The 26275-nt window shown below is 46.9% G+C and overlaps 1 protein-coding gene across 2 annotated transcripts in view; it reads left to right on the top strand.

Annotated features, from left to right (window-relative positions):
* Window positions 1-16423, top strand: part of LOC119456500 (glutamate decarboxylase) — a 135363-nt gene extending 118940 nt beyond the window's left edge. For both annotated transcript variants that reach the window (XM_049669907.1, XM_037718318.2), the window contains 4 exons: window positions 134-183; window positions 1156-1210; window positions 1995-2084; window positions 5363-16423. In XM_049669907.1, the coding sequence (XP_049525864.1) occupies window positions 134-183; window positions 1156-1210; window positions 1995-2084; window positions 5363-5536 (369 nt within the window). In that variant the 3' untranslated portion in view covers window positions 5537-16423. The remainder of the gene's footprint in view (window positions 1-133; window positions 184-1155; window positions 1211-1994; window positions 2085-5362) is intronic.
* Window positions 16424-26275: the final 9852 nt, after the last annotated feature.

Raw genomic sequence — 26275 nt, 5'->3', positions numbered from 1 at the left:
AAAATCTGATAAAACCACTGTAGTTCGCTTTTTTTTTTTTGCACCAGAAAGGATGATATAAAGATACTGTTATTATGTTCAGTAAACCTGTTTGTCGTACGTTAATGCGCTGAACTTAATTTTCTCGTTTCAGGGAACAGCGGGTTTCGAACGTCAGATAGACCACCTTTTTGACATGTCCAAGTAAGTTTTCTTAATAACGCTAAGATTATATATTACCCTGTCCTCTCATTTGTGCACCGTTCGAGCTGCGCTATAATTCTTGTTATCCTATCGCAGTCACGCCGAGTCATTTATTGATATTCTGTTATGTAAGATTAGCCCGTGTACGTCCAGGTCACTCACGCTAGAGTGTCGACAAAACTTAGGTGCCTTTTTACATACGTATACGGCAACTCATAGCTCTGCCGGATTCTCTTGCGAATCATAATGAATGCGTTTGGCCGTATGGGCATTCCTGTAACGCATCACTCAACGCTATAGGTAATGTGTTACTCAGCAACTTACTTCCATCATAACTAACAACAAAGCAACAATACGTGGCTCATGCACGGTATTTCAACAAAACATAGAAAATCCACCGTCTTGTAGGCAAGAAATCATCCGTTAGGACTACCCTTTCTCGGATGAGACCAGAAACGTTTCAACCAATTTTCATGGCAGAAACAGACTCCAAGCGGCCGCTTTGTTTTTTCCGTAGTAAATATGTGTTGTTAACAGAAATACGAACGCTTAATATTATGATAAACCTGCGAACACAGGGGTTTCCAAATGTCACACATCCTGGCGCCTTACTGCATATTATTATAGTCAAACCCGGATATATCGAACCCACATATACCGAATTATTGTGTATATGGAAAAGCTGTGAAATCCCCTTGAAATGTTCTTTCTGGATAAAATGCTTATTTTATATACGGAATTACACACATATATATATATATATATATATATATATATATATATATATATATATATATATATATTTGCGATCCTCTTCAGATTCGATATAGCCGCGTTCTACTGTATTTCAACGCAAGTACAGTCGCGTCTCAAAGGAATGACTGTGTCCAACTGCTTCTCGTCCTTTCTCGTAGAAACTAAAGGCATACTACACGCTAGACCTGAAACGATCTCGCGTTCTTTGTGTTGCAGCTACCTCGTGCAGAAGATCAAGGATAGGCCAGATATGTTCCATCTACTACTCGAGGTGAGATTCGCCATCGAAGCCTAACATTTATCCTACAACAGATGCAGAGAAAGTGTCAATGTATATAGTCCAAAGCGAGGCGCATTCGCAAAAGACAAATTCACTTTCTTCCACTCGGAGAGACATTTATAAGCGTGACCTAGTCTAGTTATCCAGGCAAGACAGATATTCACAGGAAGAAGGAGACCCTTTAGCCACATCCGGCCCTAGCTTGCGCCACACCACAGCATCAACATAAATGGGAGTTGAAGCGATCAGCTGTGGTCTACGACACTGACAAAAAGGAACTTGTTTTCCTCGTTGTCCTGACGAATACGAGAGACAAAAACAAAAACAAAATGAACTCCATCGATTTCATTTCGTTTGTTTTTATCCCTTTGTCGTCAGGGCAGCAGTTGCTGCCTTGAGCGTTGTGAACAAGAGATGTTCACAACGCTGAGAAAGACAAGGAAACTTGTTTTCGTCAGGACAACAGTTGTTGCCCTGACCGAAGCAAGTTTCCTCGTCTGTCTCAGCGTTGTGAACACCTCTTGTTAGACCACTGCAGATCGTGACCTAGTCTATGACCATCGAACTGCGCAGCTGTCCTTACCGTACCACGCGTGCATTGTATTCTTTTTGCCGGTAACACCATACTACCCTGCGCTCCACCGTGACAGCGGTAGCCAGTGAGTTCTTGAGCAAGCAAGATGCCACATTCGCGGAAAGCACTAGCGCAACCAACATTCACTGAGGGCAATGGGAGCCAGTCATGACGGCCGCAATCTCCCTTCTCTTGTCGCAGCCGGAGCTAGTGAACGTGTGCTTCTGGTACATTCCCAAGAGGCTTCGCGGAAAGCCCCACAGCAAGGAGAAGGAGCAGGAATTGGGAGTGGTGAGTGGACTGCATGCGCACCGTTTCCTTTTCGTCTGCACGCAATCCTTGTGGCGTGCATAAGAAATATTTGGACGCTAAGAACTCGGCGCGGTTAGGGTTGGTAATAGCTTTCCTATCCTTATTATGAACATTAAATCCCGTGCTAAAGACTTACAACTTAAAATGTAAGAGTTAGGATATTGCAAAACAGCGCAAACTACCAGAGAGAAGAAAGTGAACAGAACGAGCGCTCGGATTGTTTGCTTTTTTTATTATCCCTTTCCCTTTGCGTTGTTTCTAAAGGACACTATAAAGCTTTAGGTGCACAAACGTTAGTAGTGATCGCTTTAGAGATAGAATAATAAAAGTTCTGCAGTCAGTAGACGTTTTACGTCGCCCGGACGCCGTAGTAGAAGCTTACGGATAAGTTTGCCTTTGTTGGGGATCCTTAACGTGCGCCACGGTGCACAAGAGCGTTTTCGCAGTTTTCCTCTAATCAAACGGCACTCTCCGAAGCCGAGATAAAACTGCAGAGATAAAAAATACTAGGGGTGAGCGAATATTCGAGGTTTCGAATATGACTGAACTATTTTACAGTTGCTATTCATATTTGTATCCGAAAAGTAACTATTCTGTATTCTCGAATACTCGAAGCTAACCAAATATTTCCCATCAACCGACTGTTAGAGTCTGGTTACTGTTCTCCCTCTGCTAAAAGAACTGCGACGCCTATAAAGCGGACCTGACACACGTATTGAGCGACTGCCCCAGGCTCAAACCTAGGGCGGAACTCGAACTTAATACCACTTCAGACTGGGAGGTGTCCAGCTCGGAGCCCGCGGTCCAGCTGCGGACCGTCAACTGGGCTTTGGAGGTCGCCGAAAGACAAGGGCTTACGGCCACCTCACGCCGCCTAGCAGAAGAAACCCAGTAATTTAAATAACTCTGCATCTGACGAAAATAAAGTTTTCCCTCCTCCTCCTCCCTCTGCTAAACGAAGTATCGCAAGTTATCAGAAGTGAAACAATTACAAAAGTTTCGAAGCAATGCAGAAACAAAATGGGTAATGCAAGCTTTGTTTTCGGTCCTGCAGCAGAACCACATTGCATGGCAACCTGTGATTTTTGCTTCTGGTCTGTCATGTAGTCTAGTCGTGTCTTTCACGCTACTATCAGTGATGTATTCCTTGCGACGGCCCTTTTTACATGTAGCGACGGCACACAAGTCCTTAATCAGCTTTTTTATCCCACAACTTCTGATATTATTTCGGCAACCATTCATTTAGCGTTTTTTTTTTTGTTCTTTTTTTTTTTTTTTTGAAATCCAGTCATACAGCAGCCATTCATTCTCGGATAGCCTGTTTGTAACCAGGCTCTAAAGCTTTTCAGGGGTATTCGTGCAGTTTAAACACAGTGATGTGTTTAAAAGTGATTCTTTCTTCTTGACAGTTAGCTCTTTCTTTAAGCGAAGCTTTATAGGCTCACAAGTGGCGGCGGTGGTGGTGGTGCGTGGTGGTGTCACGCTGAAAGGTGGACCGATCCTGGTGATAGTGCAGAAAGGATCCAAGCTCAATGGCACATACCCCTGTCATGTGGGCCGATCCTGTTGATGGTGTAGAAAGGGTCCAAGCTCAACGGCACATGCCCCTGTGGGCTCGGGGACCTGTAAGGCACCCTTGAACTACCCTTGTCACACGCGAGACCCAAAGAGACAAAGTCACCAGCCCTTCCCCTGTCGAGAAAATGGGGGTAAGCGAAGGTCTGATTTTAGCGTGAGGGCTTCCGAAGCCCAGGCGAAACGCCAGCGAAGAGAAGCGGACCCCAAGTTTACGGGAGCGCGACGTTGAGTCCAAACGCCAGCGAAGAGCCGCCGAACCTGAGTTCAGGGAAAACGAAGTGGAACGCCTGCGACAGTGTAGTCTTGCCACAAGCTTCGCATACCCCCATTTTCTCGACATGGGAAGCGCTCTAAATTTTTTTGCACTTGTCAGTACAGGCATGGCAGCTAATTATACCGAAATAATTATTCCTGCTGTAAATATATGCGTCTGCGTTTGACTATTCACTATTAGATTCGATATTCGATACTTACTATTCGTAATTTATTCGCATTCAAAAAGGTTTGTATTCTACCACCTCTAAAAAGTACGTTACAAGTTCACAAGGTTGCTCACAGAAAAATAGCAGTGTATCGCATTGACACACTGAATTGCCTCGCTTTTTTTTCGTTACTCTTTTTCAGATTTATCATTAGTTAGTAAAATTAATTGCACATTCATGCTTTCTTTCTTTTTAATAAAACCACCTGAGGTTCTTTAACGTGCACCTAAATCTAAGTACCCGGGTGTTGTCGCATTTGGCCTCCATCGAAACGCGGCCGCCATGGCCGGGATTCGATCCCGCGACCTCGTGCTTAGCAGCCCAACACCACAGCCACTAAGCAACCACGGCGGGTTTCTTTCTTCTAATAGCAGCAATGCATAGAAAAGCGAAATGTACATTTAGTACCAAGACATAGCGAAGTGAATGATCTCAAGTAGCGCCGAAATGGGATCACAAAACATTTGTCATTGAGGCCTATCGAAAACGTAGCTGCACTTTCGACCATTCATGGGGTCAGATGAAGTGCAGTAGGAAGCTGTCCGATCACGTTTTTTTTTTTTTTTTTTAATGTGAGCCTAAGGAGGCTGTGGAATGATGTAATGAGAGCTCAATGCTTCTGGGAAAGGGCGTATGAGGCTGGATCTCATGTAGGGAACCAGGCGAACTTAAGGGCGCGCCATGGCCATACCGTGCAGGCAGGCTTGGTCGAGTCGTCTGTTTTGAACTTTGTTGACGTGTCCGTATATTTTTTTCTTCATTCATTCTAAGTTTCCGCGTTTTTGTTGGGGCTTCGTCACATTTTCTTTCATATCGCTACCACTTCCATCACCTGCTTGTCAGGAATCAGGACTAACATTTTTATCATGAAGTCTGAAAGAGTGTGTTTTTCTGATATAGTCGGTGCGGGTGGTTAATCTTGCATCAACGATGGAGAGAAAATGAAAAGCAGAAATGTTAATCAAGTTTCTTCTGGTTTGCTACCCAGCAATGGGGGAAGGGAAGATAACGAAAGTCAGAAGAAAAGGTGTGATGAAGTGATGCAAGCGCACACGCACGACAGCGTTCACTGTGCGTTCATAGGCGGTCGCACTTTGCTGTAATGACATCCGGAGCACAGTCACGCCCTCTCACCCCGTTACCGAGGCTGCCATTTTCTTCGCAAATTCAGAGTCCCGTCTGCCTTTGTGCATGCAGGTGACAACGCAGTTGAAGGCGCGGATGATGAACACCGGAACGCTGATGATCACCTACCAGCCCATTTGGGACAAGCCGAACTTCTTCCGAAACATCGTCTCCAACGCGGGTGTGCGACGGGAAGACATCGACTTCCTTGTCGAGGAGCTGGACCGCCTCGGCCACGACCTGTAGGACGCTTCCCTCCGACGAGCGCCTTCCACGCCACGTACTCGTTTTCCCGGCGGTCCCGCCATTGTCCTTTGGGAGCGAGCCGAGCAGTTGAGGGGGGCCCCGCGTGTTAGGAAAAGCAATCGCTGATACGGCCAAGGTTGACGACGTGATGTTAGCCCAGCGGGGAAAGAAAAACATCGACGAGCTGTTTAATTTTTTTTTTTTCATTTTCGAGAACAAGCCATCGATTGATAGTGATGCTCTTGTTACGCGGTGAAGGCGTTGGCCAAGCAGAAGCCGTGGCGCGGTTTACCTGAACGTTGATCGTTCGTTGTGCAAAGCGTATACGAGGACTCGGATTTCGCGAGAAATCTGCTGGTCCTTTTGTTTTACGGGAGTTGTTGATCTTGGCTTATTTTGCTGCGTGTGCGTGGCACTACAGAGCCGATCTTGTTAAGGCTCAGAAAGGAGAACTGGTGATTCCTCTAGTACTTTTTTTCTGCTCCTACTTAACCGGGACGGTACACTTCTGCTATGAATGTGATACATATGCGCAACACAGAACATCTGGCGAACCTTACGCTGTATCATTAAAAAAATGGGGTGGGGGAGAAAGAACCGAGAGACAGAAAAGCCGGACAATTTTCAGCGATAAAATTGCGCATATTATATAGAACGCGAAGTCACACCTTGTGATTGTGTGTTTTATGGTTTTGAGGAAAAGTCCGGGTAAGTCGAGAAGCCAGCTGAAGCGCTCGCTTTCTTCTGCTATAAGCTTGGGTTGCAGTGCAGCCACCATGATCGTTTCTCATATCATTTATCGAGCGTGGCATTGACAGTGGACTAATCAATTTTACTGCCTCAGTGCCTAGTTTTTTCGCGCTCATGCTTCACAGAGGGCTGAAATTTTGTGGTGGGTTTGGTGAAAGTACCGGCCTGTTTGTTTAAACAGGTCATACGGTATAGAATACAATGGAGAGTTTTGCTGCGCTGTAAGCGACGCGCTATTGACTGATAAGTAAGCTAAATATTAACAGTTACGAATGTTCTCTCTCTCTTATACACCGCATTCTCTCGGCGATAGCTGGTGCCAGGGTTTATCGCCGTAGTTAGCCCTACAAGTTCGGTCAGGACTATCTGAATATTTAACATCTTAGCGCGTATGCGCACATATTTAAGGCTTACTTTAAGGAAATCATACTATTTTCTTCTTATGCGTGCCTCTGCACGATGCCCACCGCCACATTTCACCATCGCGTGAAATGCTAGCACTTAACAAGCAACAGGTTAAGACAGCAGAAGACTCCGCGCTTCTTTGCTTTAGCGGTGCCACACTCGGTACAGGTACTACTGCGTTGGAAAATATATTGTGTAGTGCCTACTTTTACATCCACCAGTGTGTTGTATTGCCTCGCGTGTCTTCTTCTTTTTTTTTTTTCAGAACTGGCACTTGTCTACAAAACAATTTTCTTGGGGAATTTGTTTCTTCGTTCGCTTATAGCAAAAGAGACGTGACGCGCTATTGCACGACAACAATAAGCGATGTCAAATAGTTTTGATGCAATAATATTAGGAGCAAAATACACCAATCGAATTACTATTGAAGAAAAAAGAAATATCTGGCATTTACATGCACATGAAAAATTATAATCAGCAGATTTTTATCCAAGAAACTGGTATTGCTGCCTATATCCACTGTCCTACTTGTGAAAAGCGCATATATAATTATAAATTCTGGTGCTAAATATACTTCCCAAAAGCTGAGAGCTGTAAACAATGGCATAATGTAAAATGAATTACGCAATAGCAAAACGATCAATGTTCAACGATCAACTTACAAAGAACGAATGTTTCACCAATTTCTGCACTTTCACGTCTTCCATTACTTTACGTGTAAACAAACCAAGCAATAGAAAGTGTGATATATAGCTGATTTGAATTACTGGTGACGCCTTTAACGGCGATCGCCTTTAGCCATAAAACCAATCCACTAACCACTAAAAAGTGAAATAGCAGCTTGACTGAAAGCTCGTTCGTAGAACGTCAGTTAGTCACAGAATGTTGCCTTTCCTAAACGATCCGCGTGGCGGCAGGCTCTCTGCGAGTGTAGCGTTCCCGATTCTCAAAGAGCCAGAAAACAAAGCAAAGAACTGAGAATGTGCTCGATGTTTGACTTCCCTTTCCTAGAGGAATAAATCTGACACTCCACGCGCTGTTATTGCGTCTTCCAATCGCAAGATGTCATAGAAGTATAAATATATGTATACATATGTGTATAACGTGTAAATCGTGTTCCTGTTGCGGTTGAAGTAGCGTTGACACGTGCCGTACGCTCGTTGAGTTTCACATGAACCGTGCTGCGTTTCATCGCGATGAGTTGTAGGTGAGATAGGAGAGGAGTGTTCTCTATCGTGTTGATGTTGTTGATTCTCCGCGAGTCGTTCGCCGACGAATATAGACGATGCCCGCAGCATGTGCATGGTGGCGCTGTCGATCAGCTCGAACATGTCGCGTCGTGCGACAGTTCGGCCATGACGCACCGCGCGGCTTTTCGGCGTGCCAAAGCAGCAAAATCCCAAGTCTTCCAGGAGCAGGTCGCGGGAGCCCTCCGCGGGCAGGCCAGCTGGGCCTAACTGCGCAGTGTCAGCTAAGCCTAAGTCCGCCATTTTTGTCCCGGGCCTCCTTAATATGTGCCAATCGTGCGCTCTGTGTGTGTAGATGAAGACCGCCTTACACCGTCGCAAGGACGACGGTGTAAGCAGAAGAGAGCAGATTTATTTCACGTTGAACGTTTACAGAGTCTATATGATCGCGTTGTTTCGCTGTTGAACATGTAGCGATGGAAACTTGCCTGGCACACGAAGACCCAATGTCACAGTGCGTGCTCTCCATTCGGTCAAAACTGCCCCAGTACCTTTTTTTTTTTTTTAAACGAGGCGAGCAGAGCTTACGCAGACATTCATTCTACGATGCATTCCTGTGCATAACTCGAAGCTAGTATGTCGTAGGTTGTGGTTTTTTAGACACATTCATATAATTTTGATGCTATAGGTACACAGGTGCTACTATTCCAAATAATGAAACTTAGCATCCTTCCCTGTTTGTGATGATATCGAAGAATTCATGTTTGCTTTCGGTGTATCTCATCTTGATTGTTGACAGCCACTCGACTCCGCTACTTTACGTCACCATTCAAACGTATTAGCGCGCAACCCGTTTTCAAAGAGGACAACACGCAAGCATCATACTTTCAAATGGGCAATACCCACGGCTCGTAAACGTACTCGCCCGTTCCATTAACTTTATTTCTCTCTGTCTCCAACACTCTGCATTTGCGGGCGTGCGGCTATTAGAGAAACATTTACATTTCGCTTTCTTAAAGATGTGGTGTGACATTTTCTTTGTCTCATTTCATCTTTTTAGTGAATTACAGGCGCTGCCTGAAGAAACATTTAGCTAAAAAGCATTCCGACTGATCAGTAAAAACCAATGATGCACGCGTCAAATCATAACATTGTGTTTTACTTAGTACCTGTCCGCAATTTACAGCCTCTCGTTCGAACAAAAATAGCCCACGTCGAAAGAATGCTTATCGCGATCATAAACCCGCAAACGTGTACGGATGACACTACTCACCCACCGGTTGCGCTTCTGGGATGCACGTAAGCCTTACCGTAGTACAAAACAGCACCCCAGAGTATTTCCCTAATGCATCGCGTAATGTGCCGCGCCAGCGAACCGCGTGTGTGAACGGCAAACGCTGTGGCGTTAAATAGGCGATTTCAGCCGCAGTCATCTCTTGTTTTCGTTCCAAAGCACCAGTCTGCAATTTCATAAGCACAATGAGTTTGTGCCCGGTAAACGGTGAATGTTTTGCGCTTTCATATCAGTTAGCATCGATTCTCCTGTGACTGGAGTTAGAAGTTGTGGGCAGCCTGCCTCAGTGCGATTGCCTCAGTTTATTAAGGCGCGCTCAAGTAAAAAAAAAAAAAATTAGAAAATGCTGCTGTTGTAGAAAGTCCTTGCACCTTGTCTCGTATACTGTGGATTAGTGTCCTATCACGGGACTTCCAAATCTCGCCTGTGGCAGTGTACGTAGCGATTCTAACCGTTTTTCTCGTTTGCATAAAATATGCATATAGAATCTAACTGGAATTGCGTCGCTGCCAAGTATTCCCAGTTTAGCATTCATTTGTGTCACTCAGAACAAATAAGAGGTTAACACGCAATTGAAATTCCTTATGCCCGCGGCAAGGCAGCCTGCCACCATAAGACAGAGCCGATCTGGGCAACGCGGAAAACCCCTGCCAGTGTAAATATCTGTCACCCTTGTACGTCCCGTGTCGTCATTGAAGACAGTATTATTCGTGTCAGTACACGCTCACGTCTGTGATGTCGCAAAGGTGTCTCGCTTGCCGCAGTCCTTCCCGCTGACTTTGGATTAGTGAAGTGAGTGAATGCAGATGCACCTGTTATCGCTACATTGACGTCGTGACGTCTTGTGCGTGAAATCCAGACATTCATAAAGAGTATAGAAGAATGCACCTTTATCGTGTAGTAACCGCCATGTACACGCAAATAATATGGCTTGCCAGCACACCTCCCTGTTCGTACACGTAAGGGGAAGCTTCTGATCGCCTCATTACCCAGTGCCCCGGTGACTGCTCGAAGCTTCGCTTGTCCACTCCCGTGTCCGTCAGTGTTTGCTCCACCAAGTGGGCATCGAATTTGCTCGTTGGCGCGCCTGAAACTCAAAAATTGACCAGAGCGTTCGTTGTTTACGGAGCAGTGACTGACCCTTTCGAAGTCATCTACATAGATGTCTGAACAGGAGCGCATGCAGACAGCGCCACCTATAATCTGTGTTACGACGGTGTAGAGCCTTGCCTTTGAATGGCTCCTCTCCCGCCACACGGTCGTCAGCCGTCGCACTTTCACGAAGGCGGATTCCGGAGGGCGCAGCCGGACAATCGGGATTCGTCTTCCGCTGCTGTCATCGTTAGACGAAGGAACAGCAATGATTTCGTGCACGTTCGCACCCCACCCTTCAGTGCTTGTGGACTAAAGAATGCGCTGTAGCCGCCGAAAAAAAAAAAGAAAAAAAAAACTTCTCGACCTGGAACTGTGAATGACAATACAAACAATGAAACAGAATAGAGTGGCACAGAACGCGTGCAGGTCACTTTCTCTTGTTCCGCTGTGCGTGCCGCTCCTCTGTCTTCCATGAACAATGAGAAACATCACAACCATCTGCGAGGGTCGAGAGCAACCCCCCCCCCCCCACCTTTCTCTTCCTAATTAATAAAAAAATAAGATCCCATACTGAATTTTAATCAGCCATTCTGCCTTCGCAAAGCATAAATTCATGAACACATAATTTCATGAACATATCTGACATATCCTAAATAAGGACAATAAGCACTCTCGACCTTTGTTTGACTGTCCCGGCCGGACGAATTGTCCCTTGAGCACTTAGGCCGCTCGTACTGGCGGTGAGAACTTTCATTGTCCCTATAGGCTGAAATCACAAAGCGCTGCATGCGGTAGTCTGGTACAGAGAATCAAGACTGTATTCCCTATACTAATTTGGTCAGGGTAGTTTCCGTTAATTTAACAGCGGCAGATCATGTCGCGCGCTAGATTTTTTCGTGCGAGTGAGCAAAGCGTGCCAGCAGTAAATGATAAGCTACCTGCATTCTCTCCTCCTCAAACGCGCTCGAGAGGCGATGACAAGGCAAAAAGTAGAGCTAAGTAAAAGTGATACAGCTGTTCCGCTCATCACGCCTGTGATTAAAAGTGACTGCTTTCGCGCAGTTATTTTCTCCACAGCAGACGGAAAGGGAGACGACCTCAATGACTTCCGATTCACATACGTTAATTAGCTGACTAAGCATGCAGAAGGTGGCCAAACATTTGAAGCTCCTTACTGCCTGGGTGTAAAGCCAAACAGACGATTCGAGATCGCAACTTCAATCGCAGAGTTGATAGCACAGAGGTATTACGAAGAGGACTTGAGAAATGTAATTCCAAACGCAGCTCCTCGACCTGACCTACATGCGTCAAGCGTATCATGTCACAGTACGGGATTCAGCTGTGGCGTGCAACAGATAAAAACACAAAGACAGTTACAACAAGTGAAAAGGTCTTTGACACACACTGTCAAGCGGAAAAGCAAGGAGTTCGAAATTATAATATGCAATTACACAGTGTATGTCTTTGAGCTCGTCTGCTAGTCCATCGAGATGTGAGACAACCCCCCCTAGTAAGTCTAAGGCCAGCGCATAGACACGCGGAAATCCGGCAGATCATTTATGGCGAAGAAAGCTGAAAAACAACCATGTGCCACCGTTGCGTTTCACTAGGCGTAGTGATACAACATGCATCTCAATAGAAGTAAGCTGTATAGTTTCGATTTTGTCAGTAAACGTGTCAACTCCATGCTCTAGGCATTGCTGTGCCCGTAAGTGAGTTGCTTTTGATTATGCGAAGGAGGCAGCGAGACAACTCTGGTTTACCTTTCAATGTGCAGGCACCAACACGTTTTCTTTTCAGTGGTTGGTCTCACGAGAGACGACAGAATGTACTGCAACTCCCCGCACTAATTGGTCGCAAGCACGATCTTATCGGCACCTCGATCGGTTAGGACGAAAATTCCTCCTTTGGCGTCGCTCGCAGTACTTGCAGGCAGCAGACCTAAAAAATAATAAAAAATAAATAAAAGGCAAGCCTTTACATAGTAATAAAGCACTGTTCGCGACGAAACGGATATTGTAGGAAATTTTCCTTGACTGAAAAATCACGTGTCGAGGCTTGTTTTTTAGACAATCTCAATAATTATGAGCTTCCATCGCCAGCAGTGAAATAGCTATCTTAGTCCACATTCTACAAAACGGGCGTCTTTCTGTTTATTTCATCAACGCAACCAGTGATCTTCTTTGATGTCATTTATGCGCAGATATACACATATGTATTTAACGTAAGCGTCGACAAATCGTATTGTGTTTGCGCTTTGAGACAATCCTCGATGCATCTGCTTCAAGCCCTGAGCACTGAGAAAACGTCTTCCAAGCATATACACAATATTATCAACATCTTAAAGTTTGCATTGTAAAGCAGTTCTCACTTTGAATCTTTTCCTGCGTCATGCAAGATAATTCTTCCGGTAGCACAATGACGCCCGAGTACTTCTCTGGGTCTTGGAACATTCGCTCCAAACATTACTCCGTAATGGCTGGACAAATGTCCCGCGAGCAGCCTGTAAGAGAGGCCATTGCTCAAGACTCTTAGCAATAAATGAAAGAAGCATAGCATCGAGGATTTAACTAACTTCAGAGCATTATGGTCTCCTCCATGCATGAACATTCTCAAGGCGGTGTAACGCGCATCTCAAGGAGACCATTTCCTTGTCTGCCGCGTATCGTGCTATGCGAATTCGTTGTTTTCCAGGCCGTCACAACAAAACGCCCCTTGGACAGAGCAACCGTTGCTCCGCATAGAAGCGTTCCGCGAGAGCACTCAGTAATTGCATCATCACGCACTAACTGAAAGTCGCTAGCAAGCACCGACGAGAGCTACGAATGAGAGACGCTGATCCTTAGAGCTTCCTCCGAGCGGTATTTACTCCGTAGCCGTGTATCGTAGCCCGCACGGGCGGCACAACCACTTCTCATTTATGCCTCGCAGCACAATCATCAGCGCCCCGCGCGGCGCCACAGTGGTTAAAATTGCATTTTCAATCAAGCGATAGCCCGTAGGAACGCATGGAGTCTATCATTACTTCGCATGTGTCCGCGGGATGTTTGTTACGTCGCATGCGAGCCGTTTCCTTGTTTCTCGTATGTTTGTGTGCACCTGAGTGTAACTTACTCAGTCGGTTGTAAGCTGAAATTCGCGTGCTCTGTTGGACTAACCCGGTGGTGAATGCGTCGTGTTTGTGTGCTCCGTTGTGCTTCACAGCTTTAAGGACGAGGCAATGTAGCCAGGGCCAGCATGCGTCATACGGTTTACCGCCAGCTCACTTGAATGCCACATAGGGATGTACACAAGCTATTCATGCTAAATACGCATGACTAAAGAAAAAAAAAAAGTCCGGCATTGCTTCACATCTGCATGCAACACCTACAGAATGGTGCTTACGAAGTGCGTTTGCATTAGATCTGGCGGAAGATCTACGTGATGAAGCTTTACATTTTTGTTTCTTGACAAGTTCTGAGTGGCACAAAATCTATGTGTTAACCTAAACGAAAGAAAATGCTTTGGTGGAGATGCCGGATTCAATTTTCTCCGTAAGAAAATTAAGCCGGCACGTCACGTAGAGCATCTATTTTTCGCCGTGCTGACTGTGCGTTAGCTTCTGCGATGTGCGTTGAATACTCTGGCATTATACCGAAGATTTATGTGAACCCTCCCCTTCTCGCATATCGCGTTGCAAATAGTAGGTGTCTGTTTCGCTCGATATTACTGCATAGAGGTGTAAGAGCAGTTTTCACGAACGAAACCATTGTGTTATGGCCGCTGCTTTAACACGAGCAATCTGTTCGTGCCGCATGCGCTGTTTGTTGGTCATTATTAATGTTTCAAACCAAAGGAACATTGCGGTCCTCTCATAAGAGGTAAGCTTTATTCACCACATTGGACAAACATTCCCGCATTTCTATTCCATGTACATTACGTGTGCATGTTCAGTCGGTGTACGTCTCTGGCGCTGCTGAGTGAAAATATTTGTCGTGAACGTTTTCGTGAATGACAAACAGTTTTGCGGCACATTTTCAGCCGTAGCCAAATGCAGCTGTTGACGCATGTGCACAAGCCGCATCTTGCCGCCTGCCCATAGTCGGATTTGCTGAATCAAGGCGTCGCGTGGGTACGTGTTCAGTGTTCCCGAAGCAACCCGCCAACAGCTATAATTTAGATGCAGCGCTACAGTGCGCATAACTATCGCCAAATGCACGTAGAATATCAGACAAGCGGCGACGTCTGAACATTGCTTATGTGTGCTTCTAGTAGCCAATTGTTCAGATGCCAGTGCCCGCACATGGCGTCCTTATAAAACTCACACTATACACTATCGGCGAAAAAGAAATCGCGTCCGTGTGGAAACCCACCTTTATACTCTTTTAACCAGTCACATGACTGACGCCAACTTAATGTTTACGAAGTACAGAACATTTCTTAAACCCTTTTCAATCAAAGCTTAGCATCAATAAATAGCGTCGCCCCAACTGCAGCACATTCGGCTTCACTAAAAAACTGCATGCAACGAAAGTTTTCCCTCCTTCATAGTCAACGTTAACCAGGGCACAGCTTAAATTTCGCGAACATATGCATTGAGTAGAATACCGGTCCCAGAGGCAACACATATATATTCAGTTTATTTCAGAGTTGTAAGCAAGAGCCAGTTGGGATAAATGTAACAGCATCCGTGAACGCCGAAAGGTATAGGAAACAAGCGGTAAAAGCTACTAGTATTGTTTCATCACGTGGCGGGTCGCCGTAATAGAGAGTATTAAGCTACGTGTTACCAAATTCCGCTAGCATCATTGCTGGCGTAAAGTACACACGTAGGCTCTCATCAAGATGTTATTGCGCATGCGTCGACCACTGTGCGGGTGTGTGGCGAACGAAGACGGTCTTCCTGCAATTGTAGCACCAGCAACTGGTTCGAGTGAAGTCGTGCGCACTCGATGGGTAGACCCTTTAGAAAACTGCAGGCTGGCTTTTCCGAAACGCACCACTGCCCAATCATAAGGCAGTCAACGTATTAAATTTACCATTAATGTGCAGCTCGTGCGCATTTCCTGCTTTTGCGCATGCCGGCTTATTACGGGTAAAAGGTTACACGTCCGCATCTAAATTTCGAGCTGAAACCACGCTTCTGACTACGTTATTGTGACTTCCCGTGGATTTGATGAAAATTTTCCCAATTTGGCGCAATAAACGTCAAGAGTTTCTAGGTGGCCTCTTTTTTTCTCTCTTCTTTAAATTTTATTTCATTTGTGAATTAAATGAAATCATTTGGTGTAATTCAACAGTTCGCTAGCCTCAGCTGAAAGTCGCCGAAACTACAAGGAGCTAATGCGGGAAGAAGTGTGGCCATCCGTCTTTTGTTCTGGCGTCTTTTGTGGCCTATATCAAAGCCTCCAGTGGCGGTAAGATATAAGCTCCGGTAGCTATTTGTAATTCAATCAATCTAGTTTCACTTACTATTTCTCCTTACAGTCCCATTGAAAGTCTTCAAAAGGGTCTGCCGCTTGGCTTAGCGTCACAGTGTCTCTGAAGATTAAAAAAAAAAGAAGAAATAAACAAGTAATAGCTACATGTCGTAACGCCCGCAGCTTCCCAACCTTTGTTCTCCGTAGTCGAGGGGCGCCGCTAGCGAGCTTCCACCGCGGTGCGGGAAAACTTGCAGGCCGGTGCCCCTCCCACCGTAGTGAGCAATAAAACAGCATTGGCTTCAACAATCCGCTGTCCTGCAGCGATGCACACGCTGCGCAGTTGGGAGTCAGTGAGAAAAAATACAGCCCTGAATGATGAGCATGTTATGTAATGGAGCCATTGTTAGTGTTTATCGGCTCCCTTCGTCCGTGTTCGTCTGTCTCTGGATGTATAGTACCTCGTTACTATAGGTTATACGCTGACACGACATCACCCGATGAACCCTGCATAAGTAAAATTTCCCGGGAATGGTGAAACCAAGAAAGGCAGCTGTATATTGAATGTGCACGCGCGTGTGTGTGTGGTGTTACCGTGTGTTTTTCCTCCCGATTAATAAAAAGAACAATAAACATCCGTGTACGCGAAAACATAACGTTGGGAGAAATAGAAGACGTGAATATCAAGGAAAATATCGCTGTACTTGAATTGAAACGATGCTTGTCGGCAATAAATGTCCAGTCTAGACGCTGTGATGCCGTACCTCTCCTGCCTCTCCTCTCTCATCCCCACACATGGACTCCATAGACGGTGTGGCGTACCTGCGCTGGGTCACAATACGGAAGTTGCGTGCATTGCTTGTTCTATGCTTTCTCACAGATCATAGGCCTAAGACAGATTGATCCAAGTGCTGCTAAAGAGAGAATTGTCGCCACGTGCAGTCCTTTTTCTTGCCTCAACAGCCACGCTCTCGCATAGTGTTGACGAGACCAGGTCCAAAAGCATCCCGCTGCATCACCTCCGCACGGGGTCGGCGCGTACTACGGCATGGCTATACAAGATCGGACTCGCCGCGTGTCCGTTATGTCTGACCTGTATGACTTTAGGTGATGATGAACACAATGTTGCAGTGCCCTAGACTTGTTACAAAGTGCATTTTTTTTTTCTTTGACGCACTCCAGCGTATAGGCTCTCCACATGATGGTGGGAACGAAATGGTGTTTCCTCAAGGACCCCGGACCTTCAGGAAGGATGTGTTACGATTCCTCCTGAAGTCTTTAAGCGATGTTGATTCCGTCAATAATTGGTAACGATAGGCAGGTTCATTCAGGGCTGCCTATGACTAGTGATACGAAATTTCCGGAAATTTTGAAGGCGTGAAAAAAAGCATGAAAAAACAGGGTTTCTCCTGGAAATGTTGGGAACACTGGAAAAATATGTTTTCTTAGAACACAGAAGTAAAAACAACAGTAGACGTGAGTAAGTGCAACGGCATGTTTCCGAAACTTATGGCAACGGCTAAGCCAAACCCACACTGGCAGGACGATTCTCACGAGACTGGGATTTCCTCCCTACCCCCAACACTTGGGAGAAGTGTTGGAGGAAGTGTCGACCGAGACCAGGAGAAGGAACTCGGAGGCACCTATGCCAAAAAACATGCTATACAAAAAAACCTATACCAAAAATAGGCCAAGCCAGCGTCAAGTGGCGCAGGAAACAGTATGGCTAACCACAAAACGAGAAAACATTCTACGTGAATGTGGCCCGATACGATTTCGGCAGCTAGGCAAACACGAAAACATGAGGAAAGCCAGATACACGATGTTACGGGCCGGGGTTTGGTGAACCTTCAATAGCGTCTGCTTGGAGCTCGAACAAGGTTGACCATGGGAGAGGGTCCGGCAGGGAAGACGAGGCGACGTAAAAACAAATAACACAAGTTTAATACATGGTCACGGGTGAGCGGTGTGCTCCAAAGAAAACATACAAGAAACGTTCAGCGTACATGCACCCGGACGCTATAGCAAAGCAAAAGTGTTCTCCACGTGGCTGCTTACTGTATTTCTTATACCCTCCACCATCCAGACACTCTTCCCCTCTCCTGCCCCCACTACAGGACATGGCAAACCAGACGAAGTAGTGAGGGTGACCGTAGCTGGGTGAACGTCCTCAGCGGGGGTCAGATGGTCGCAAGGCGGCACGGCAGGTTTCGTCCCTGACGTATCTCTGACCCTCGCGACGGACACGTCTGTTCATGTTGACGAGCGAGATCGTTAGGCACGCCGTTTCCCATACGTTTGCACGTGGTCCCGGCATGGCCGCTCTAAGTAAAATGTAACAACGGTAGCTATGACAGACAATAGCGTCAAGGTGGTGGGCGCCTCGCTTCTAGCTTCATCAGCCACTGCCGCGGAAGCCATGGCAATAACCCTGGCAACACGCAGCAGCGAGCTGGAGGGCAGGAGCTCGACAATAATCTCGGTCTCACTGGAGGCTTGCCGTCTTTATTTTACCGGACGGCTACCCGCGACGTGCAGAACGTTATTTAAACACCCACCCGCACACAACCACCGACTGGTTTGGTATCCGGGACATGCGGGACGGGAGGAGAACGAACGGGCAGACGCACTATAGCTCGACCGCTCGGTTAGTACCACCCCTCCAGCAGACAGGCACAAAAGACCAATTCGGCAGAAAAATGCGCTAGGGAAATTCTATCTCACCAGCGTCTCTATCGTCAAAAATACGCCCCTCCCCACAGAGAGCTAAGCGGGGAGGACTCGGTAGATCTTAGAAAAATACAGACGGGTGTTTTCCCGCACGTGAAAAGACAAAACGGCATGGTTCCTGACCGGTACCCTAGGTTTAAATGCCCGTGGTGCGAGGGTAGCCCCACTTTACATCACGTATCATGCGGCTGCACACAAAAGCCAAAAGTTAAACATACAGAAAATCCTAAACCCTGACCAGTGGGAGGCACAACTGTCCAGCTGAGACATGGAGGAGCAGCTGGCTCTCCTTGATCAGGTCCTGCGGGCGGCTAAAGCCAGCGGGGACTCCGACCACCTACTCCCCCAAACCCTTTTTCCCTTTTCACCAATAAAGTTTCTATCTAAAGTTTCTATGACAAGACGTTGACATTCTACAAGAAAAAAAAATGTCGCAGTTTCACCCGAAAGGCGATAGCAAATTAGTAGAGAGCTATACGGAGTAAGGACAGTAGTGTTATGAGCTGTATAAAATTGGACATTCAGCAGCACCAGCTGTCGTAGCGGCGCCCGCCGCTATCAGTGCGTCATCGGCGAAAGACCGGAGACCACTGTAGTCCAAGCGATGAAGCCCCGTATTTATTTCCACAGCAGTTTAAGTAGAACGAGCGTGGCGTCAGCGACACGTGGTTCCATAAATGCGTCGGGCACAATGTATCGGCGCGTCATGCGGGAGCGTGCTTTCGGCCACAGGAAGATAGCACGGCCGCTGGATAAAAAAAAAGGCTTATTTTTATCCAGCGGCCGTGGAAATACATTCCAGCACACCAGCAACGCGCAGAACTGTTGTCGACGCCGTCGGCGTTTTGCCCGCGTTCGCACCAAACGCGCGCGGCGCTGGTGACTGTTGCCGGTTAAAGTCCCTATATAAGAAAAGTACCGCTATCCTTTGATAAACGCCTCTTCCCTCTCTCCTGTATCTCCGATTGGACGATGATAGCGCGCGCTTTTCACTTCTTTATATTTTCTTTTTTTCCGCCTCAGAGCCATGTTGAAAGTCCTCTGCGCAGCCGCAGTCGCCGGCAGCGGCGGCGGTGCGCGCCCGGCCTGAAAGCTTCAACGTGGACTTTCTAGGTGCGCCACCGTCGACTTGGCTTTCGCAAGCAAAAAGTAAAGAAAAAAGCAAGCGCTTTAGGAGAGGAGGCGGCGGAGGAAAGAGTAGATTGCGGTACTTTTCTTATATAGGGACTTTATTATTATTATTGGCGCTGAGCCGTGCTCCCTCAAGGGCTGCAGAAGATAGCGCCAACCTTTCCCTTTCCCTCAAGAACCACTTATCATCGGGAGGCGGCTCGGAGGTTTTCGACGAGATCAGAACGGGACACTCGTCGAGCAGCGTCAGAAGTCTTTACCACCTTCTCGCCTCGCAAAGTTTTTATATAATTACGCATTTGGTGCCACAGCTAAACTCATCATTCACTTCGTGGATATGCGATTATTTTTCAAATTCATTCTGAGATAAAAAATGTGTCGTAAATAATTACCAAACTTCCTTTAATAATAAAAAAATAATAAATAATAATAGACCAAACTTCCTTTACTAAATTTTTCATCGGAACCTTAGTGCCTGTACGTGCGACCTCAAGAATTCAAAATATTTATTCTCGTATTGGGGCCATTTTGGCTTCACGTAAGTTCTAAAAACTTGCTATTAGATTGAGCCTTTGGTTTCTTCAGAACGCAATGTGGTCCTTCGTTAATGAAAAAGTAGCGTAGCTTGCACTATAGTGGCGCAAGGCTAAAGAAACAGCGGAGCTGATCGGCTAGTTAGTTGGTCCAGGCCTTACGGGTTATGCTTTTCCGGAATTTATTGATTATTGATCGATTATCGATTACCTATTGATTGTCTATCGATTGGCTATCGCAAGGTAATGGCCACATATTTGGGCTAGGCTAAGCACTACCAATTCATCTCTAGCATTTTCCGGAATTTATTGATTTTGATCGATTATGGATTAGCTCTTCATTGCTATTGATTGGCTATCGCAAGGTAATGGCCACATATTTGGGCTAGGCTAAGCACTACCAATTCATCCCTGGCATTTTCCGGAATTCACTGGTTATTGACCGATTAGCTATTGATTGGCTATCGATTAGCAAGGTATTGGCCACATATTTAGACTAGGCTAAGTACTACCGAGTCATTCTCAGAATTTTCTGGAATTGTATTGATTATTGATCGATTATCGATTAGCTATTGATTGGCTATCGCAAGGTAGGTGATGGCCACATATTTGGGCTAGGCTAAGTACTACCAATTCATATTCCTAGCATTTTCCGGAATTTATTGATTATTGATCGATTATCGATTAGCTATTGATTGACTATCGATTGGGTATCGCAAGGCCACGTATTTGGGCTAGGCTGGGGATGACTGGGAAATGCTGGGGATGACTACCAGATCATCCCCAGCATTTTCCAGCATTTATTATTGATCGATTATCGATTAGCTATTGATTGGCTATCCCAAGATAATGGCCACATATTTGGGCTAGGCTAAGCACTACCAAGTCATCCCCAGCATTTTCCAGAATTTATTGATTATTGATCGATTATTGATTAGCTATTGATTGTCTATCGCAAGGTAATGGCCACATATTTGAGCTAGGTTAAGCATTACCAATTCATCCCTAGCATTTTCCGGAATTTATTCATTATTCATCGATTATGGATTAGCTATTGATTGACTATCGATTGGCTATAGCAAGGTGAAGCGAGGCGCAACTGTGCGCAATGACGTCAGCGCTAGGCGAGTTTTCGCGAACGCTATGCGGGGAAACGAAAAGCTTAAACAGCTCCGCTGTTAAAATGGTTGACTATAGATTCTTGCAAATGATATCGAAATTCATGCTCTTCGACGAGCCACAGCAGGGAACTTAAGGGCAGCGTCACCACCCAGATATTGTTCTTCAGTCTTTTCTCATTTACTAAGTCTCCACCTCACGGTAAAAGGGAAATTTGTGCCACTCATGAAGCACAATCTGCTAAAACTGCTTATTCTACCATTATTCTGTATTGCACCTGTAAGAATAAAATTATCCGCTTGATATATAATTTAGTGAATGACGTTATGTGTCACAACCAATATTTTGATAATCTTGCTCTAGAATGCGTCAATTGGAGTAGTGTAGCCAAACAGCCGCAATCAGAAGATGACCGCATAAACGCTGGCATCTAAATTGAAAGCAGAGGCAAGAAAGGCCATTTGTAGATGTTTTCCTTGTTAGAATGAGAAGAAAAACAAGCCAAGCATTCGGAATTCTTTATTCAACCGTGAAAGGTCGATCCTGTGTCCCGCGATAAACGACGCATGTAGCGACAAAAGGTCACAAAGCAGACTGCAGAGAACAGCTACTGGCATAATAATTTCTGTATACAAGGGGGAGGGGGGGGGGGGGGGGAGGCGTAAAATCAGGTGGGACTACTGTATATATGGTACGCTTGGTTTGATTACGGCAAGAAACGCAATCGCATACAGAAGTTTGGTTCGACACAGTTGCACTGCTGTCTCGCTTCCTAGTGTTTTTGTCTTTTTTTTTTTCGATGTTTCGTCAACCAGAATTGTCGAAGACGCGGGACGACTCGCCAAGATACCTTCCCTACCGGAGGCCGCGGGGGGGGGGGGGGGGGGGGGGGGGGGGGGCTTTCGTCTCCTGCCGCTTCGATAGGAGCCTGCAGAAGAGCCCGATATGGTAGCAGCGGGAGTTCCGTCATGACTACGCCTGACCTGACACCGGGACAGAGGCAACCGACTGACCCTGAGAGCAATCGTGATAGAGCACTGCACGGGCTCGGGCTTACCCGAAAGCCCGGGCCGGGCCGGGCCGGGTAGAGCAGTTTTTTCACGGGCTCGGGCCGGGCTTGGGCACGGCGTGTGCTTTTTGACCTGGGCCCGGGCCGGGCTCAGGGTTTTTGACGCGGGCCTGGGCCGGGCTCGGGCTTTCTGGTGGTGTGCATGTAACGTGCAGCGAGTTATTCTCGGGCGTCTCAACTCTGAAAAACATGGATTTCTTGGTCTCGGTATAGTGCCTAGAATATACTTACTCTAGGCACTATAGTCTCGGGCCGGGTTTGGGCCGGTTTCGAGCCGGGCTCGGGTCGGGCTCGGGCCTAAGGAAAAGGGGTGGCGGGCCGGGCCGGGCGGGTAACGTAGATTATTTCAGGGCCCGGGCCGGGCCCGGGTTTCGCCATAAAAGTTTTGATCGGGCTCGGGCGGGCAGCCCAAAGTAAAAACGGGCCCGGGCTGAAAAAAATCGGCCCGTGCAGTGCTCTAAATCGTGAATGTAAGCGATATAAGGCTACAGAAACAGACGACGAGTCTACGTTTATTAATGATTGTGACATAGCTGACATCACAGATCTGGACGATGAAGGATTCAGGCTTGTGCGTCACCGCAAGGAGAGGACCGTCGGAATCCCAGTGATTATTACACCTTTCACAGGAGGAGCCGACCTGAAAAAAGTGAATCCCATTGCTCTGTCTAGGGAAATTGAGTAAATTCTTGGCGCATCGTCAGTTAGGAGCCGATTTACTGCTCAAGGGGCGCTACTTCTAGATGTACAGACAGATGAACATGTGAACGCCCTTCTCAGTTGCAAGTCAATCTCAGGGACTGCAATCTCAGCACGAGTGCCCAATTCGTACCTGCAAAACACTTGTATTATTAGAGGAGTGCCGAAGTGGTACACTGACGAGAAACTGTTAGACTACCTACCTAAAACCACAAGGTGTTTATCATGCAAGGAGAGTCACGCAACGCGTCCAAACTTCCGAATCCGAATGGGAGTCCAGGCGAACCAACCATTTCCAAGAGAACAGGGACGCCCCACTCACATATAACGAGCTCACTAAACACTTGTACCTCAGCCGAAGGGATTTTGCCACACCACATCCCACACTCAAAAGACCACAAGCACTCACTTTGAGACTAACTACTTCAAACAAATACATACCCCACACCCAAACGCCTACACTACTACATGGCGGAACGATTCCCCTATACACAGTGCGCGAACTGTAATGAACCACTTGACCTCAAACATATGCTCTGGCCATGCAACCGAACTACCAATGCCGATTGCACTCAGGACCTGGCCAGGTTCGAGGCTGCCATTCGCAGTCCGGATCTGGTTGAACAACTTTGGGCAGTCCAGCAAGCCCAGGACGCGGCCACGAAGCTCCGTCTTCCGGTCCCGACGTGGGATTAGCCCTTCTATGGGTCACCCCATAGCCTTGCAGGACCAAATAAAGTTTTCCATCCATCCATCCAAACACAGACCACCCAGATAAGATCAACTTGGGCTTCACAAGACACGAGACCATTGACTACGTTGAGACACCACCGCGATGTTTCAAGTGTCAGCGCCATGGACATGTGGCCAAGTACTGCCGTGGTGAGCAGCGGTGTAAGCGGTGTAAGCGATGTGGAGGACCGCATGATTTCAAAACATGCACGTGCAGCCAGAACTTTCTTTGTGCAAACTGTAGTGGTGGTCATCCAGCTAGTTATAGCAAGTGTCCTACGCGGGCAGCGGCAATAAAGCGGAAGAAAACGTTTATCTTGGGTCCAACAGCAAAGGATATGAGAAGAATAAGACGAAGAAAAAGACGGAGAGTCGCAGACAGTCAGACGACATCAAATGGAGTGAAACTGATTTCTCAAGCCTGTAGCCTCCTTCAGGAACCCAGGACACAGTGGTGCCATCGCGCAGCGGACCGGCTAAAGCAGTCAAATCAATGAACAGAGACCCCATAGAAGAGAAGACTGCTGAACAACCAGAACGGCGAAGCTATGTGTCTGCACTGCAGCGACCCCAATCGCGTTGCGATGAAAAAACACCACAGGAGGACTGCCAACAGGTGCTACGTGCTCTCTTCAAGGCCCTGCGATCACACATAGAGAAGATGCCGGCGAGCTCGATGAAGGACATGCTCGAAGTAGTCTTGGCTCTCGAGTCGGTGATTCTAAGCTCTGCCTCTTCTTAAAGCACCTAACAATATGGATGTGGTCAGGACACAATGTACACCATCTCGCTCAAAGGTGCCACTTATTATGCAATGGGAGTGTGCGGGTCTTGCGTGCCATTTTGAACTGTCGTTTTTCTTACGCAACATGCCTGTGCCAATATTGGCCCTGTCCGAGGCTGGTCTTCCAAGTTCCAGATCAATTGGTGGTAATGTCGCACATGGAAAGCAAAGTATTCCGACATTTCCGAATGGAAGCGCCACGCTATCTGTCAGACGTGAAATACCACATTACGTTCTACCAGTTTAAGGCCTGTGCAGCAGTGCTTTGGAGGTCACTGCTGTACAAGTGCGGCTCGGAAACCGAAGCCTCAGCGTGGCGTCCGTATATGCGAGCTCTCGCCAGAAGGTCTCGATGGGAGTAATCATAAGAGACCTCTGCAACCACTGCCCGGCTCAGAGGATTATATGTGGGGACTTTAACGCACACCATATTCTCTGGGGTGACAAGGTGATTATTGATGCACGTCGGAAGCAAATTGTTAGTGCTTTAGACACTGAGGGACTCTGCGTGGCGAATGACAAACAGTCAACGTTTTTTCGACCATCGGCCTCTTACAGTGTCATTGACTTGACATTACGCTCAGCGGACATCCTCGCACCGTCAACGACGAGTAAAGATAGAATGGGTAGTGACCATTTTTCTGTCTTCGTCAACATTGCTGGATATAGAACCAACGGCCGAAAATCCTGTCCTGTGACGCATTGGGATACATACAGGGACGGCCTAAGTGAATCATCTGGAAACCTGTTCGCGGACATGCTACGTAGCTAGAGATTAGCTACCGCTGAGCTGAAGCTACCCGACCACTTCACCGCTCCGGATCTAAAGCTAAAAAATCTATGCGCTGGCCGTAGAAGAGCGGAACGGAGGCTGATGAGGACGAAGGGCGACCCACCAATGAAGACAGTATATAACAGAATTAACGCAGTGATTCGACGTCACAGGAGGAAACTAAGAGATCAGTGGGAAGCATTTTGTGCAAGCCTATCGGTCTTCACGCTAGTTCCCAGGATATGGCGGGTCGTTAATAACCTTGCCGGAAATTTCGACCAAACAAGCCATTTGAAGCCCTAGCATTGAAGTTAGGCAAGACGCTCGCTTGTCTTGCGAATGCCTTTGTCCAAGTATCCTCTTCTGGAAGGTCAGGCTCAACCAACCCGCCTCCGCCGCTATCGTCGTCTCTGATGGATGCTCCTTTTACACTGAGAGAGTTGGAACTAGCTATGAGCAGCCTCCGACGTCGCTGCGCGGTGGGACCTGACAGTATCAGTAATCAGATGCTGACTAACCTACCGGTTGAGCGACGACGTGATTTGCTGGCATTTTTTAACCAAGTGTGGGCCAGAGGGGATATCCCACATTTATGGAAGGTAGCATGGGTGGTACCGGTTCTGAAGCCTGGAAAGAATCCTGCAGCTATGGACTCGTACAGACGGGTATCGCCGACCTCCTGTGCAGCGAAGCTAATGGAGAAGATGGCGTGCACAAGACTCGCTTGGTATGTCGAGCAGGGTCAAAAACTACCGTCGTGCATGACTGGGTTTCGGCAGCGTCTAAGCGCTCAAGACAATGTGCTGGACCTGCTAAGCCACATAGAACATTACAGTGCGGATGGCCTGTCGACACTTGCTGTTTTTATGGATGTTTCCAAGGCTTACGACTACGTGTCTCCAACAGCCATCATCAGCCAGTTACAAGTTACAGGCGTCACGGGTCATCTCTTGCACTTCATATGTACGCTTCTCAATGATCACCGCATCAGAGTCCGTCTTGGTGACACTTTGAGCGATGAAATAGGTATATTTCGCGGC

The sequence above is a fragment of the Dermacentor silvarum genome, chromosome 6 (genome assembly GCF_013339745.2).
Source record: "Dermacentor silvarum isolate Dsil-2018 chromosome 6, BIME_Dsil_1.4, whole genome shotgun sequence".
NCBI lineage: Eukaryota > Metazoa > Arthropoda > Arachnida > Ixodida > Ixodidae > Dermacentor > Dermacentor silvarum.
The sequence above is the reverse complement of the archived record's forward strand: the minus strand, read 5'-3'. Positions and strand labels throughout refer to the sequence as shown.